The sequence below is a fragment of the Erythranthe guttata genome, chromosome 3, assembly GCF_056151865.1.
Source record: "Erythranthe guttata isolate IM_541 chromosome 3, IM_541, whole genome shotgun sequence".
NCBI classification, from domain to species: domain Eukaryota; kingdom Viridiplantae; phylum Streptophyta; class Magnoliopsida; order Lamiales; family Phrymaceae; genus Erythranthe; species Erythranthe guttata.
This window is the reverse complement of record NC_142535.1, coordinates 13455224-13469304: the sequence shown is the minus strand read 5'-3', so window position 1 is coordinate 13469304 and position 14081 is coordinate 13455224. Positions and strand designations below refer to the sequence as shown.

Here is a 14081-nt window from a genome sequence, read left to right as displayed (position 1 = left end):
TTTTAAACTCAAGCTTGGACTCAATTTGAAAAATATATATATTCACGCCAATGAAGGTTAATACATCACTTTTATTAATAGTCCGACTAGATGCCTCAATAAGAGTCCGTTTGACTAAACTTATTTAAAATATCTTATACACTCCTATATCTTATAAACTTATTTAATAAGTTAGTTGAGCATAATCTTACATTTTAAATATTTTAGTAAATGAATAAACAAGATCTTATTCAAGAATGGTGGGGTGCGAGTGTTTTTTAAAAACAACTTAAAAGCTCCATAACAACTAATTTTTTAAATAATTAAGATTTTTTGAAAACAAAATACCGAATACCTTTTACTAGCTTACAAGCTCTTAAATATGTTATAAAATATTTACTTATAATCTTAGCAAATAATTTCTTCCACCAAATTAAGTTCACAAACTTGTTTAATATGCTCTATTTATTTATTCTTACATTGTAGTGTATTTGCTCCTTGGAAAAAAAAATGTATGATTTCTTAGTTAAAAAAGTTTAAAGAGTGATTTCATTATCATGTTATTCAAAAAACTTATTTATTATTGCTTATTCAAAACATTAAACATTAAAAAAAACAAAAAATGAGCACTGCCCCCAAATCCTATAATTTCGTAGTTCAGTGTTTTGAAATCTCTCCTCCAAGTAGAACGATCTTATGTTTGTCGCGGATTGGTGCAACCCCCTTACAAATTATCTTATATATACATCGGTTACTTAATAGGTAAATTTTTACTTAATGTGTGAGGCAATGTTTGGTAATATTTTGATTCTGTTTTCATTGATTCCCCAAAACAAAATTATATTTATTACACTTCTCAAATAATTTTCTCAAAACAATCTCAAAAGTTTTTCTCTCATTCAGACATGATGTGACTGCTACAGTAAAATGATTTGACTGTTACAGTAAAAAATGTCTTCACAAAAAAACAAATAAATATAACTTCATCTTTCAATTTTTTTCTTCTAAAATATCTTTTTCTAACACTTTTAAACATGATGTGACTGCTACAGTGTATTTTGTCTCCTTCCAAAATACGAACAAACATTACTTTCATTCTCAAATTCTTTCTCCAAAACATATTTCCTCAAAATGAAATCAAAATAAGTTTCAAAACGCGTCCAAACATTGCCTGAATTTCTACCCTTCTATTATTTCTACTTAATGTGTGATTGATTGTGATAAATTAGAAGAAATTCTTAAAAGAAAAAAAAAAGATGATGTGAAATTAATAAAATTTGTTAAAAAAAGTAATAATGAAAGGAAGGAAGAAGCCTTAAAATTGGGTGCGGGAGTGGAGTATATTTCAAGTCTTGGAATATTCCCTAAATAGTGGTAGCCTAGGAGGAGCTATACTAACCGTTTGGCGGTGGCGTGCCACAATTCCGGTGAACAATTAAAAACAAAAAAAATAAAAAAAATTAAATAAATAAATAAAATAAGTAAGTAATTAAAATAAAAAAATAATAACATAAACATCGTAAAAGTGAAAGTTGTTGTTCTTGCTGCTGTTGCACACACACACCACACACACACTACTGCACACACCACAACTACCCTTTACCTTCTCTCTCTCCTCTCTCTCTCTCTCTCTCTGCTATAATCCAGTTGGCTGTCTTCTGAGCTTCTCTCTCTAGCATTCTCTCTCTCTCTTCTTTCTCTTTCTATAGTTGCCGCATCATTTTCTGGTCCGAAAAACTCTCTATTTTCTGTCCTTCACTCTTCACACTTGTGAAATTTGTCCTCCCAATAACTGTTTGCCAAAAATCATACATTGAACACAATTTTGGCCTTTTCTTTTATTTTCCGGTGGGTTTTTTATTATTTAAAAAAAGAAGAAAAAAAGAAAGGAGTTAATTAATTGATGACAATGGAATCAAATTCCTCTGGAGGGGAGGATTGTTGTGTAAAAGTGGCTGTTCATGTTAGGCCTCTGATTGGAGATGAAAAGCTTCTGGGCTGTCAAGATTGTGTCTCCATAGTTCCTTCTAAACCTCAGGTTTCTCCCAATTTACCATAATGCCATCTGGGTTTTTTTGCTGCCCACTCTTCAATTTCAAGACCATAAAAATCGAGTCTTTTTTTTTTTTTTTTTTTTTTTTAGTTTTTGGGGTATGAGATGGTTTAATTCTTTGTTATGGGAATTGGGTTTTTGGAAAGATCTGATTTTTATTTTATTTTTAATTTTTAATTTTATTTTACTGTAATAGTATAATTTTCCCAAGATTTTATGGTTGGCAGACTGGCAGTGCATGTTGATGTTTGAGTTTTAGTGATTTCTTGATCTGAAATTTGGTCAAATCCAGTGTTTGGGTAGTGGGTTGTCCTAAGTATAAAATAAAATTAAAAAAAAAAAACATTCTTGAATTCTTGCATCTTTTGTTTGAGGAAAATAAAAGGGTCAGATGTTTTGTTTATTCCTACTGTCAGGATTTGTAACTTCAGTGTTGAATTTAGTTCACTGTTCCTTTTCTTGATCATTCTTTTGTTGATTTTGACTCATTAATAAATATTCCGATTTTTTTTTTACCTTATTGATGTATCGGTAATAATCGTGCTAATCCAGGTGCAAATCGGGACCCATTCGTTTACATTCGATCATGTATACGGCAGCACCGCCTCTCCCTCGACCGCCATGTTCGAAGAGTGCGTTGCGCCACTTGTCGACGGTTTATTTCAAGGCTATAATGCCACTGTTCTTGCATATGGACAGGTAAAAAAAAATTAAAAAATTAAACCTTAAACAAATGAAGATTCTTTACGATGCCTGAAAAAAGATACTAATGAGTTTCCGATGTTGTGGTGCAGACGGGTTCAGGAAAGACGTACACCATGGGCACCAGTCTTAAAGACGGATGCCACACCGGAATAATCCCCAAAGTTATGAATGCTTTGTTCTCCAAGATCGAAACCCTCAAGCACGAAATCGAATTCCAATTAAACGTTTCCTTCATTGAGGTACTTAAGATTCATTGTAAATTGAAATTGAATTCTCGGGTTTTTTTTAAATCATTAATTGAGTAGTATTTAATTAAATTTGCACTAAATTGAATCTTCGCATAATTTTGATTTCAAGATTCATAAAGAAGAAGTACGAGACTTGCTGGATCAAAGTTGTTCACCTACGAAACAAGACATAGCAAACGGACATTCGCCGAAAGTAAACAACATCGGAAAACCTCCGATACAAATACGAGAGACGTCAAACGGTGTTATTACACTCGCAGGATCGTCAGAGTGCAGTGTTAAGACACTTAAAGAAATGGCTTATTGCCTTGAACAAGGTTCCCTTAGCAGAGCAACTGGCAGCACTAACATGAACAATCAATCGAGGTCTTTATATATAACGCAAATTTGTTTCTTCGGTTCTTTTTCAGACAGAATATAGGTCGTCAGTTCATGCATGTAATAACTTTTTGTGTTTTCTCTAACAGCCGTTCGCATGCGATCTTTACAATCACGATGGAGCAGATGCGTATTCCGAACGATAATAGTATAAATGATTGTATGGCTGATGAATATCTCTCTGCAAAATTGCATTTGGTGGATCTTGCTGGATCGGAGCGTGCAAAGAGAACAGGATCCGACGGTCTACGTTTTAAGGAAGGTAAAATTAAATAAGCTCAAATGGTTCTAGAAGCTTCTTTCTTGTACGGTAAGTTCTTTTAACACTTGTTGTTTTTATTACAGGAGTTCACATAAATAAAGGTCTTCTTGCACTTGGCAATGTAATAAGTGCACTCGGTGACGAAAAAAAGCGAAAAGAAAGTCTTCATGTGCCTTATCGGGACAGTAAACTCACTCGTCTACTTCAGGTTTGACATATACTCAATCGGAAAATGATTAAGTTATATTATTTGTTACAAAAGTTATTATTGTTTCATTTTTTTTTAAGTTTCGAATCTTGAAATATTGACAGGATTCTCTTGGTGGCAACAGCAGAACAGTAATGATAGGTACGGTATATTTTTTCGTCGAAATTATCTATTAATTATTTCGCATATACTAAAAATTAAATAAATATTTTGTTATTTATTCAGCGTGCATTAGTCCTGCGGATATAAATGCCGAAGAAACTCTCAACACTCTGAAATACGCAAATCGTGCTCGGAATATACAGAACAAACCTGTCGTAAGTTATTCGAAGTATTTCTTTATTCACAATATTAATTAAATTTGTCGTTTATATTGAGATGATTTGAATTATTTGACGAACAGATTAACCGAGACCCGATTTCTAACGAAATGCTGAAAATGCGTCAACAATTGGAGTTTCTGCAAGCCGAGCTTTGTGCACGTGGTGGAGGAGTTTCTTTTGATGAAATACAGGTAAATTTGTTTTTAATATCTTATAAAAAATATAATTAGAGAGGGAAATATTTAATTAGGATTAAAAAAATTTTGCAGGTTCTTAAGGATAGGATTGGTTGGCTAGAGGCTACCAACGAGGAGCTGTGTCGGGAACTTAACGAGTTCCGAAACAGAGGTGGTGGTCCCACTGAGCAATATGAAGCTAATAATACTAAAGTATGTAATTATCCGTAAATTAAAGTCATTTTTAAATATGTAAAAAATATTTATTTTCCGAGGTTAAATTAAACGGAGCTCACCGTTTTTGCAGGTTGCCGGAAACGGTGCCATGAAAAGTGAAGGGCTGAAAAGGGGATTGCAAAGTATGGAGTCGTGTGATTATCAAATGAGCGAAAACAGTATGTTTTTTTTTCTATTCTTGAAAATACATTCAAATATGTATATATGTATGTATATATGTATATATGTATATATATTGGTTATTAAGACTTTGTAAAATGTTTGCAGGTGATTCCGGGGATATTGATGAAGATACGGTGAAGGAGTTGGAGCATACTTACTTACAGACAAGTATGGATAAAGAATTGCACGAGTTAAATCGACAGTTGGAGAAGAAAGAGGTATTCGTTTAATTTAATTTAATTTTATAAAAATGCAAATATTTTACGTTGTTGTTTGGCATCTTTTCGTGTCCATTTCCTAATTCAAATCAGAAAAAAAAATTGAAGCGTTATTTTCGACTTTTTTTAATGATGAAATTCATGTTCTTGCAGTCGGAGATGAAACTATTTGGAGGATACGACACAACGGCACTTAAGCAACACTTTGGCAAGAAAATGCTCGAACTCGAGGAGGAAAAACGAACCGTGCAGGTATAATACTAAAAAAAAAAATTAATTCGAAGGAAATAAAATGTTGCTACTTTTGATAGTTAATTAATTTCTATTTAACGAATACAGCGCGAAAGGGATCGGCTATTTGCAGAAGTCGAAAACCTTTCGGCTAATTCCGATGGACAAGCACAAAAATTGCAAGATGTTCACTCCCAGAAACTAAAACTTCTTGAATCTCAGGTTTTTATTTATTTATTTTATTTTATTATTATTTTTTTTAATTATAACATTGATTTTGCTCCAAGATATCATTTTTAAGGATTATTTTGTTTTGTTATTACACATCAGATACAAGATCTAAAGAAGAAACAAGAGAGTCAGGTTCAACTGTTAAAACAGAAACAGAAGAGCGACGAAGCAGCTAAAAAATTACAAGACGAAATTCAATGCATCAAGGCGCAAAAGGTCGCGTTTTTTTCGCTTTTCCGTATTCTACATACTTTTTCCGACTTCATATTCTCGTGCTAGTTTCCGACAGTTGTTTTCGTGTTACAGGTTCAGTTGCAGCACAAGATTAAACAAGAAGCCGAACAATTTCGACAATGGAAGGCGTGTCGGGAAAAGGAACTATTACAGGTAAATTTTTGTTGCTAATGATTTTTTATTTTATCATATAAATTATATATTAACTCATTGGAGGGTTCTACATACGCAGTTAAGGAAAGAGGGAAGAAGAAACGAGTACGAACGGCATAAATTGCAAGCGCTAAATCAACGTCAAAAGATGGTGAGCAATTTTACATACGAGTGCAGTTTCACATCCCGATATCTAATTATTGACGAAAATTTGCGACGACTTGATTTTAAATTCAGGTTCTTCAGAGAAAGACCGAAGAAGCTGCAATGGCTACCAAGAGGTTGAAAGAATTGTTAGAAGCACGGAAATCTTCGTCTCGTGAAAACTCCGGTACCTATTCGTGAAAACTTTAATTTACGTCACAAGAATCTTTGTAGCATCGCCTATTTATATTTTGATATTAATTTTGTTATTTATTTTCCAGTAACTAGCAACGGGAGTGCAATGAACGGACCGGTAATCCCTTACACTCGTCCTCTTTCGCAAAATGTCAATCTTTTTCACCTATTTTTATCAAGAAAACCATTTAAATTATTTTAATTTTCCAGAGCAACGAAAAGTCATTGCAGCGTTGGCTCGATCACGAGCTGGAAGTTATGGTGCATGTGCACGAAGTTCGTTACGAATACGAGAAGCAGAGTGAAGTGTATGTACTAATCACATTTTCTTTTTTCATAGCTCGAATTTTCCGATTATTATTTTTTCAAATATATATTCATCGGCTAATCTACAGACGAGCTGCACTGGCAGAAGAGTTGGCTGTTTTACGACAAGTCGATGAATTTGCTTCCAAGGGTGTTAGCCCACCTCGTGGCAAAAATGGCTTTTCTAGGTAAGCTTTCTTCATTGCTTAAAGCTCAATTTTTTTTTATATCCCGTAATTTTTTTTTTTTGCTTTTTTCGTTTTTTTTAAATAGGGCGTGTTCGATGTCGCCGAATGCGAGAATGGCGAGAATAGCTTCGCTCGAAAGTATGCTTAGTATTTCGTCAAATTCACTAGTTTCGATGGCTTCACAGCTGTCAGAAGCAGAAGAAAGAGAGCGTAGTGTAAGTGCTCGTGGAAGATGGAACCAACTTCGCTCTATGGCCGATGCAAAAAATCTTCTTCAATATATGTTCAATTATCTCGGTGATGACAGGTACACGATAAATCGACCTTCTATTTTCTATGTAAACAATACATTCTCCTAAAAAAAAAAATACAATTGGATTTGAATTTTTCGAATTCCCGCCTACTCCGATTTGAATATTTCCGATTTCGGAACGACATTTTTAATTTTGAATTCCTAAAGTTCTGATTTTTCTTTTTTGGAATGAAATTAATTAAAATGACAAATGTGTAATGTTCAAAAAAAGAAAAAAATTGGCCTTATAAATGGCTTTAAATACTAAGACGGGCTAACATTGTTGAGACTAGGTGTGGAAATTGGAACGAAATTTCCGATTTTGTAACAACATTTTTTTCGTTCCGAATTTTTGAACAAAACTGGAATTAATTTTCCACTTCCGAGAAAAAAAATTGGATTTTTTTTCCATAAGTGTTGGTTTCCGATTCGATCTGTCCGATTTCCACCCCTAGTTGAGACGGCGACACAGTAAGCAGAAATCTGCAATTTCTAGAAAACAATGACACGTGTGATGACATCACCTTTACGGATTAATTGATGTGACCGACAGGTGTCAGTTATGGGAAAGGGAAATGGAAATAAAAGAGATGAAAGAGCAGATGAAGGAACTCGTTGGCTTATTGAGACAAAGTGAAGTTCGGAGAAAGGAAATCGAGAAGGAGCTAAGATCGAGAGAGCAAGCTCTTGCCACCGCATTTTCTACACCACCATCTGTACGAATCATTATTTGCCTTTTCTCGTTTTTCTTTTCCTTTTTTGCTCGGTTTTTATATCTTTGTTTTAATTTATTGATTTTTTTTTTCTTTTTTTTCTACAAAGGGAAATTCTCTTAGACACATAGCTGACGACATGAGCGGGCCATTATCTCCGATTCCCGTGCCAGCACAAAAACAGCTCAAATATACAGCCGGAATAGCTAACGGCTCGGGCAGAGACTCCGCTGCATTTATCGATCAAACACGCAAGGTTCATTTACTAATCCTTAATTAAACCTTAAATATTACTCCCTCCTTCCCGTTTTATTTGTCACTTTGGCGAACTTTTTTTTTTTTGTTCCAAATTATTTGTCACTTAACAAGGAGCTTATAAGATGTTTTAGAGCTTATAATAAGCTCTTCTAAAATGTTTGGTAAATTTAATTTTTTTTTTTTTAAAATGAGCTGTTGGAGATCAAATAATATCTTTTTAAGAAAATACCTCTACCCCACCTTTTTATTTAAGATCTTATAATGAATAAAAATAGGAAATATGTTCATTGTCCAAACACTCTAAAAATTAATCCTAAACATAAGATGTAACATCTTATCAGCTCTAAAAATATCTTATATCTTATCAGACGTAAAAGCTGATAAGCTTATTAGCTGTTTAAAATAAGCTTAGCCAAACACCCTCTTAATCATTAATTAAACTTTTTCCAAATTTGACCTTTTATCACTCTTAATTAATTGAAAATCAATTAATGACAAATTAATATATGCCTCAAATTTCAAAATGACACTTAAAAAGAAAAGGATGGAGATTTAATTTAATTTTTATTTATACATTTATATATTTCTAATGAGTGGTCGGTCTTGAAAGTGCAGATGGTTCCGATTGGACAGCTGTCGATGAAGAAATTAGCGATGGTTGGGCAAGGAGGGAAGCTATGGAGATGGAAGAGGAGTCACCATCAATGGCTATTACAGTTCAAATGGAAGTGGCAAAAGCCTTGGAAACTTTCCGAGTTTATCCGACACAGCGACGAAACAATCATGAGGAGTCGGCCTCGTGGGGGGGCCCCACACACTCTTCCCGATCTTATGCATAGAAAAACCGTCACTAGCTTATAATTACAAAAAAAAAGAAAACATCTCAACCCTTTGTACATTCTTATTATCCATTTTCCGTCCCCCACGCCATAATATTGCACATGGAAATAAGTTGCGGGTAAGTCCTTTAAGTTCATAATAATATCTTAATGGGTCCTCCCGTTTTTTTTTTTTCAATTTTTCGAAAAAATTCATTTTTTGGATTTTACCGAAAAAAATGCAGGTTGAGGGTATAAGTGGGAAGTTGGAGAAGAAATTTGTGTAGTAGGTGTATTGGTTATAGACGAATATGAAGTGGAAATGGTTTTTTTAATTTTTCGACTTTTTGGAAATTTTGATAGTTGTGGTTTGTTGGTTTTAGTTACGAGGTGGGATTGTGATGTATCGGAGATAGGTTATATTTTACGCCTCCCCGGTGATCTCCGTTGTATATTTTGTGAATGGAAGTTCACAAGTTAGTAGTGCTTGTGAAATGTTAAGGATTTTTTTTTGTTTGTTTAATTTTTAATTTTTATTTTTTTGTTGGCTAATTGGCCTTTTTGTATAATGTGTGTAAACACAAACAATAGTGGTTTTCGTTTGAAGTGTATACAGTGCAGCATTGTTAATTGATCATGATGCATCGTATATTGGAGATATTAATATTAAATAATACATTTCACTAACAACTTGAGCTTTTGATTGATATGGTTATTCAATATCGTATAACAAAACTTTAATTTTGAAATTACTTACTAATATTTATTCCTCTTCTTCAACACGAGAGAGAATTATCGACCTAGAACATAAGTTGGTCCGTCGCCCTTCGTTTAGTTAGAGAGCTTGTCAAACATATATGCATTTCAAATAGTTAAGAAGTTAGATGAAAAGAGATTAGGTCGTTTAGTTAGAGAGCTTGTCAAACATATATGCATTTCAAATAGTTAAGAAGTTAGATGAAAAGAGATTAGGTGGTGTTTGCAAATGCTTTTAGAAATAAATTATGAGTTTTTTTCTGCACATAATCTGTTTTTAGGTGTTTGCTGAACAAGTTTTTGTATCTGCTTCTTTTAAAATAAGTTGTTTTAAGTTATAATTTTAAAAACACCCATGTACCTGTTTTTTCTATTTTAGTTTATTTTCCAGCTAATTTGCAAACACCCCCAACTCTTAAAAATAAGCATTTAATTCCAACTTAACTCACAATCACTAACTTCTGCTTTTAAATAAGTTTTTACAAACACCACCTTAGTATAGAGCTTATCAAACAAAATAAAGTGTTATACGAGAGCCAATAAAAAATCCAGTGGAATAAATTTGAAATACGAATTATACAGCTGTAATCGACAGGGGTGAGAAAAAAAATTCGAACCAAAAACCCAAAATAAAATATAAAAAAACTCAAATATTATACGTTACGAAGGATTTTCAAAATTCAATGTAAATAAATTTGAAATTCAAATTAGACAACTGTAATCGATGAAAAAATTATCATTACTGCAGTCCTGTTTGCTCTACAACGTATACTTTCATTGACGTGTTAGTATTCAATTCAAAGTTTTAACAATGTACGGGCATTTAATTCAAAATCGATAAATATCCAACCCATATTACTATCATTTCCTACATATGGCTATAATATTGATAACATTGTGACTGAAAAATGTATTATTTTCTTTCAAAAATTAGGAATTTTAATTTTAACTTCAAAGGGATAAATTTGTATTTATATCTTAATTCTTTATTTTTTTCTATTATTTTTTTAATTATTAATTTATTATGAAATGGATATACGGAAAGGGGAAAAAAGAAAGAAGAGAAAATGTAAATTACTAGCTCTTTATTTGTAGCACAAGCACATAAATTATATATTCCTACAAATAAATATTTATACAAATTTATGCAGATTGTTCTTTAATTTTAAAAATTGCTTTTTTATTTCTTGAAATTTTGAAAAGACTTTAATTTAATTATTTCACGTGTAAAATGATTTTCTAAACCCTAAACAAAAGACAAATGATATACAAAGGGTATTATTGGAATTTCACTAAAAATCTGCCCTATAAAACACACAACACTCCAAAAACTCAAAAAATCTTCCCATTTTGCTTATTCTGCAATCTGCGTGGAGAAATTAATTCTTTAAATCAGTTTACCAACACACGCTTGAACACACATTAGTATGTGTTCTTGTATATAACTAGTTATTAATTTTGCATGCTTCTTGAAATGTTTTATGAGTGCTAAATCTTGATTTTGTTTCCTTTTTCTATTTGTTATCATTAACAAAAGGTTTGTTTCTGATGTTTTTAAGACCGACAAATGGAAGATCTATGCGTCGAGAACATCATTCCGCATCATGCGACGTCGGTCGTTACCGCAGAACCTGCAACGGTGGTGGAGGTTGCCGTAGAGGAAGAGATGTTGGAGAAGGCTGGCGGCGATAAAATGGGTAAATCTATCGCTTAGGGCTCCAAATTATAATGGGGACATATATCGTAATTTCTAAAATTTTGTAAGGGCATTTTAGTAATTTTAAAATAAATTAACCCTATGAATATGTAGGATTAATGTAGAAAAAAATAGTCATACAAGTGATAATTGCTCTTCAAATTAGCGTTTTCGCCATTTTCGATATCTGCATTTATAACAAGAATTTCTTAGAGTTTTTAATAGTTTGCTAACAATATTTTTCAAAGATTTTGACTATAAGAATGTTTATTTTTGATGTTTTTAAGCCCTAAAAATTGAAGATCTATGCGCTAAAAACACCATTCCGCATCATGCTACGTTTGTCGCCGTCGCAGAAATGGTGGAGGTTGCCCCCGTTGTCGCAAAGGAAGAGACGGTGGAGAATGTTGGCGGCGATGACATAGGTAAATCTAACGCTTAGGGTTCCGAATGTAAAAGGGGCATACATCATACTTTTACGATTTTGTAAGGGCATTCTAGTAATTTTAAGAATAAATTAATACCTATGAATAAGTAGAAATAATGTAGAAAAAAACTAGATATACAAGTAATAATTGCTCTTTTAAATTAGCATTTCCGTCGTTTCAATATCTGCTTTTATTACGAGACAAACGTCTTAGATTTTAATATTTTACTAACTATTATTTTTTTATATTTTGAAACAAGACTAATTATTTATTTATAACAATGTACATGAGTGGTTGCTATTTTTTTTTTTAATTATAAAATAAACAATTAAATATATTATATCATATAATAGGGAAAATAAAAGGGTCTAAATTATTTGTTATTCGCAAAATAGTTGAAGACACCCCGGCGAAGAGCTTCTCGGAAGGCGGTGGGGAAAGCGACGATGTGGTTTGTAACAAGAGAGGGCAGCCGAGGAAGCAGTCGATGGGGGGCCGACAACAATTTGTGGAGATGCCGCCGGAATATTATATCTCTGCACCGAAGCGGAGAAGAGGCCGCCGTCAGGGATCCACGCAAAACTTGGTTGCCTTTTTAGGTAAATTTTGTCTATTTTTTTCTTGATTATTTAGTTGCTTATATAAAAATATTACAACATGCATGCATTTGTGAATTTGCCATTGCATCAATTTTATTTATCAATTTATTTATTTATTATATACATATATTTATATATATATATATTAGCCCGGTAAAATCAATTTAGTTCTTCTAGGGCGTGACATTCGTGCAATTATGGTGCATCTAACAATACTCCCATTTTTCAATATATATATATACATTTTTTTTATGAAATCAATTTTCCTAATTAATTATCGAAACGTTTTTTTTATTGCAAATAAATAAGTAATCGACAAACTTTTTATTCCATATATTTATTGTTAATCGGGGAATAATTTCTTGTAATATTGAAGGTGGAATTGTTGGGGAGACGGCGGGAAGAAACTTCACTTTCCACACTATTACAATTGAACAAGGGGAGGTATACATATATAATAATATTTACTTGTTCAATTTATGTGCTATATTTGTGCACATTTATATAGTTCTATTATCGATACATTTGTTCTTCGACGTACAAGATTAAACGTTGTAACTACAAGTTATATGTTAATTGTTTATCTCTCGTTGTTTGATCGACCATGATATAGTGAAAAGAATTAGGTCATTTTCTGAGATGACTCCCGATTCAATTTGCATTATCTCAGCTTCTGGTACAGTATCTATTGCTGAAGTTCACGTGCCTAATCCTCGCCGTGACATTTTCCGATACGAGGTATATTATGATCTTTATATTTTGTTCATACTTGTAGTTATTTTTGAAATTAATTTGATCTCACGTATCGGTGGTGTAGGGGGAGTTGATTGTAGTACACTTAAATGGATCACATACATACGATTGAATAAATGGTGTTAAAAAATGCTTATTAAGTGTACATTTGGCTGATTCTGAAGGCCGATGCTATGGTGGTGCTGTAGCCGGTTCACTTATTGCTGCGGGCCCAACTCGGGTAACCCGACCTCTCAATATTTTATTTTTAATTATCTTGTGCAAAGATTGTGCATAGCTTATATATGTTTGTATATATTGTATGTATTTAAACACACACAATAAACGCACATGCATGTGTATAAGTGTGCGCACAATTCACACAAAAAAGGGTTTTTCCCCCTCATGTTGACCAATAAAAAAAAAGAATAATAATAATCATGAATATAAATTTCAAATTATATTTAGTTCCTTTAAGTGTAATTTCTATATTTTTTCAGTTTAAGAATTTAAGACATTATATTCCTTTTTAATTTTCAGGTTATTATCGGAACGTTTATTCAAATTTTGAGGTATCGAAAGCGTAGACGTTGCAGCCCCAGAAAATCAGCCACCCACAGCTCTGTTTCCCCGATCTGCCGGTAATTGATGGTCAGAGTGAAGATTAGACTTAGCTAGCTAGAAATTAATATTCTTGCTGCCAAAATTTGAAGCTATAAAAAACATTTTTATTTTATTATCTTGAATTAATGTTTTAATTACTTGGATTAGACTCAGAAATTTTGGTAATTGATGGTCAGAGTGAAGATTAGACTTAGCTAGCTAGAAATTAATATTCTTGCTGCCAAAATTTGAAGCTATAAAAAACATTTTTATTTTATTATCTTGAATTAATGTTTTAATTACTTGGATTAGACTCAGAAATTTTGGTAAATTTCCGTTCACGTGAAATAACATATAAACTATACGAGAAATATAAACGACGTTATGATCAAATGAAACTGCAAATTGGTAGGGTGAAAAAAAATAAAAAGGAGAGGAGTATCCTATGTGAAATTATTGTACATTAGTGCCTTAATATTTCAAACTTTGAAGACCTAAGAAAAAAAGGGGTAAATTACAACCACCCCTGAGGTATGGTCAATTTATGGAAAAAAA

General features: G+C 32.5%; 2 protein-coding genes across 2 annotated transcripts; both read left to right on the top strand.

The window, feature by feature from the left end:
• Positions 1 to 1491: 1491 nt before the first annotated feature.
• On the top strand, positions 1492 to 9350 carry FRA1 (P-loop containing nucleoside triphosphate hydrolases superfamily protein). The gene is made up of 26 exons (XM_088815553.1): positions 1492 to 2017; positions 2585 to 2731; positions 2827 to 2976; positions 3095 to 3351; positions 3453 to 3625; positions 3709 to 3833; positions 3938 to 3974; positions 4059 to 4150; positions 4237 to 4347; positions 4426 to 4545; positions 4640 to 4727; positions 4837 to 4949; positions 5103 to 5201; positions 5289 to 5402; positions 5511 to 5627; positions 5718 to 5798; positions 5878 to 5949; positions 6036 to 6129; positions 6224 to 6255; positions 6348 to 6445; positions 6533 to 6631; positions 6717 to 6938; positions 7477 to 7639; positions 7746 to 7892; positions 8510 to 8852; positions 8958 to 9350. Exons 1-25 carry the CDS (start codon positions 1883 to 1885, stop codon positions 8753 to 8755), a joined length of 3132 nt encoding a protein of 1043 aa, XP_088671679.1. The 5' UTR covers positions 1492 to 1882; the 3' UTR covers positions 8756 to 8852; positions 8958 to 9350.
• A 2120-nt stretch (positions 9351 to 11470) lies between these two features.
• Positions 11471 to 12813, top strand: LOC148771852 (uncharacterized). The gene is made up of 3 exons (XM_088816051.1): positions 11471 to 11589; positions 11988 to 12191; positions 12568 to 12813. Exons 1-3 carry the CDS (start codon positions 11523 to 11525, stop codon positions 12738 to 12740), a joined length of 444 nt encoding a protein of 147 aa, XP_088672177.1. The 5' UTR covers positions 11471 to 11522; the 3' UTR covers positions 12741 to 12813.
• Positions 12814 to 14081: the final 1268 nt, after the last annotated feature.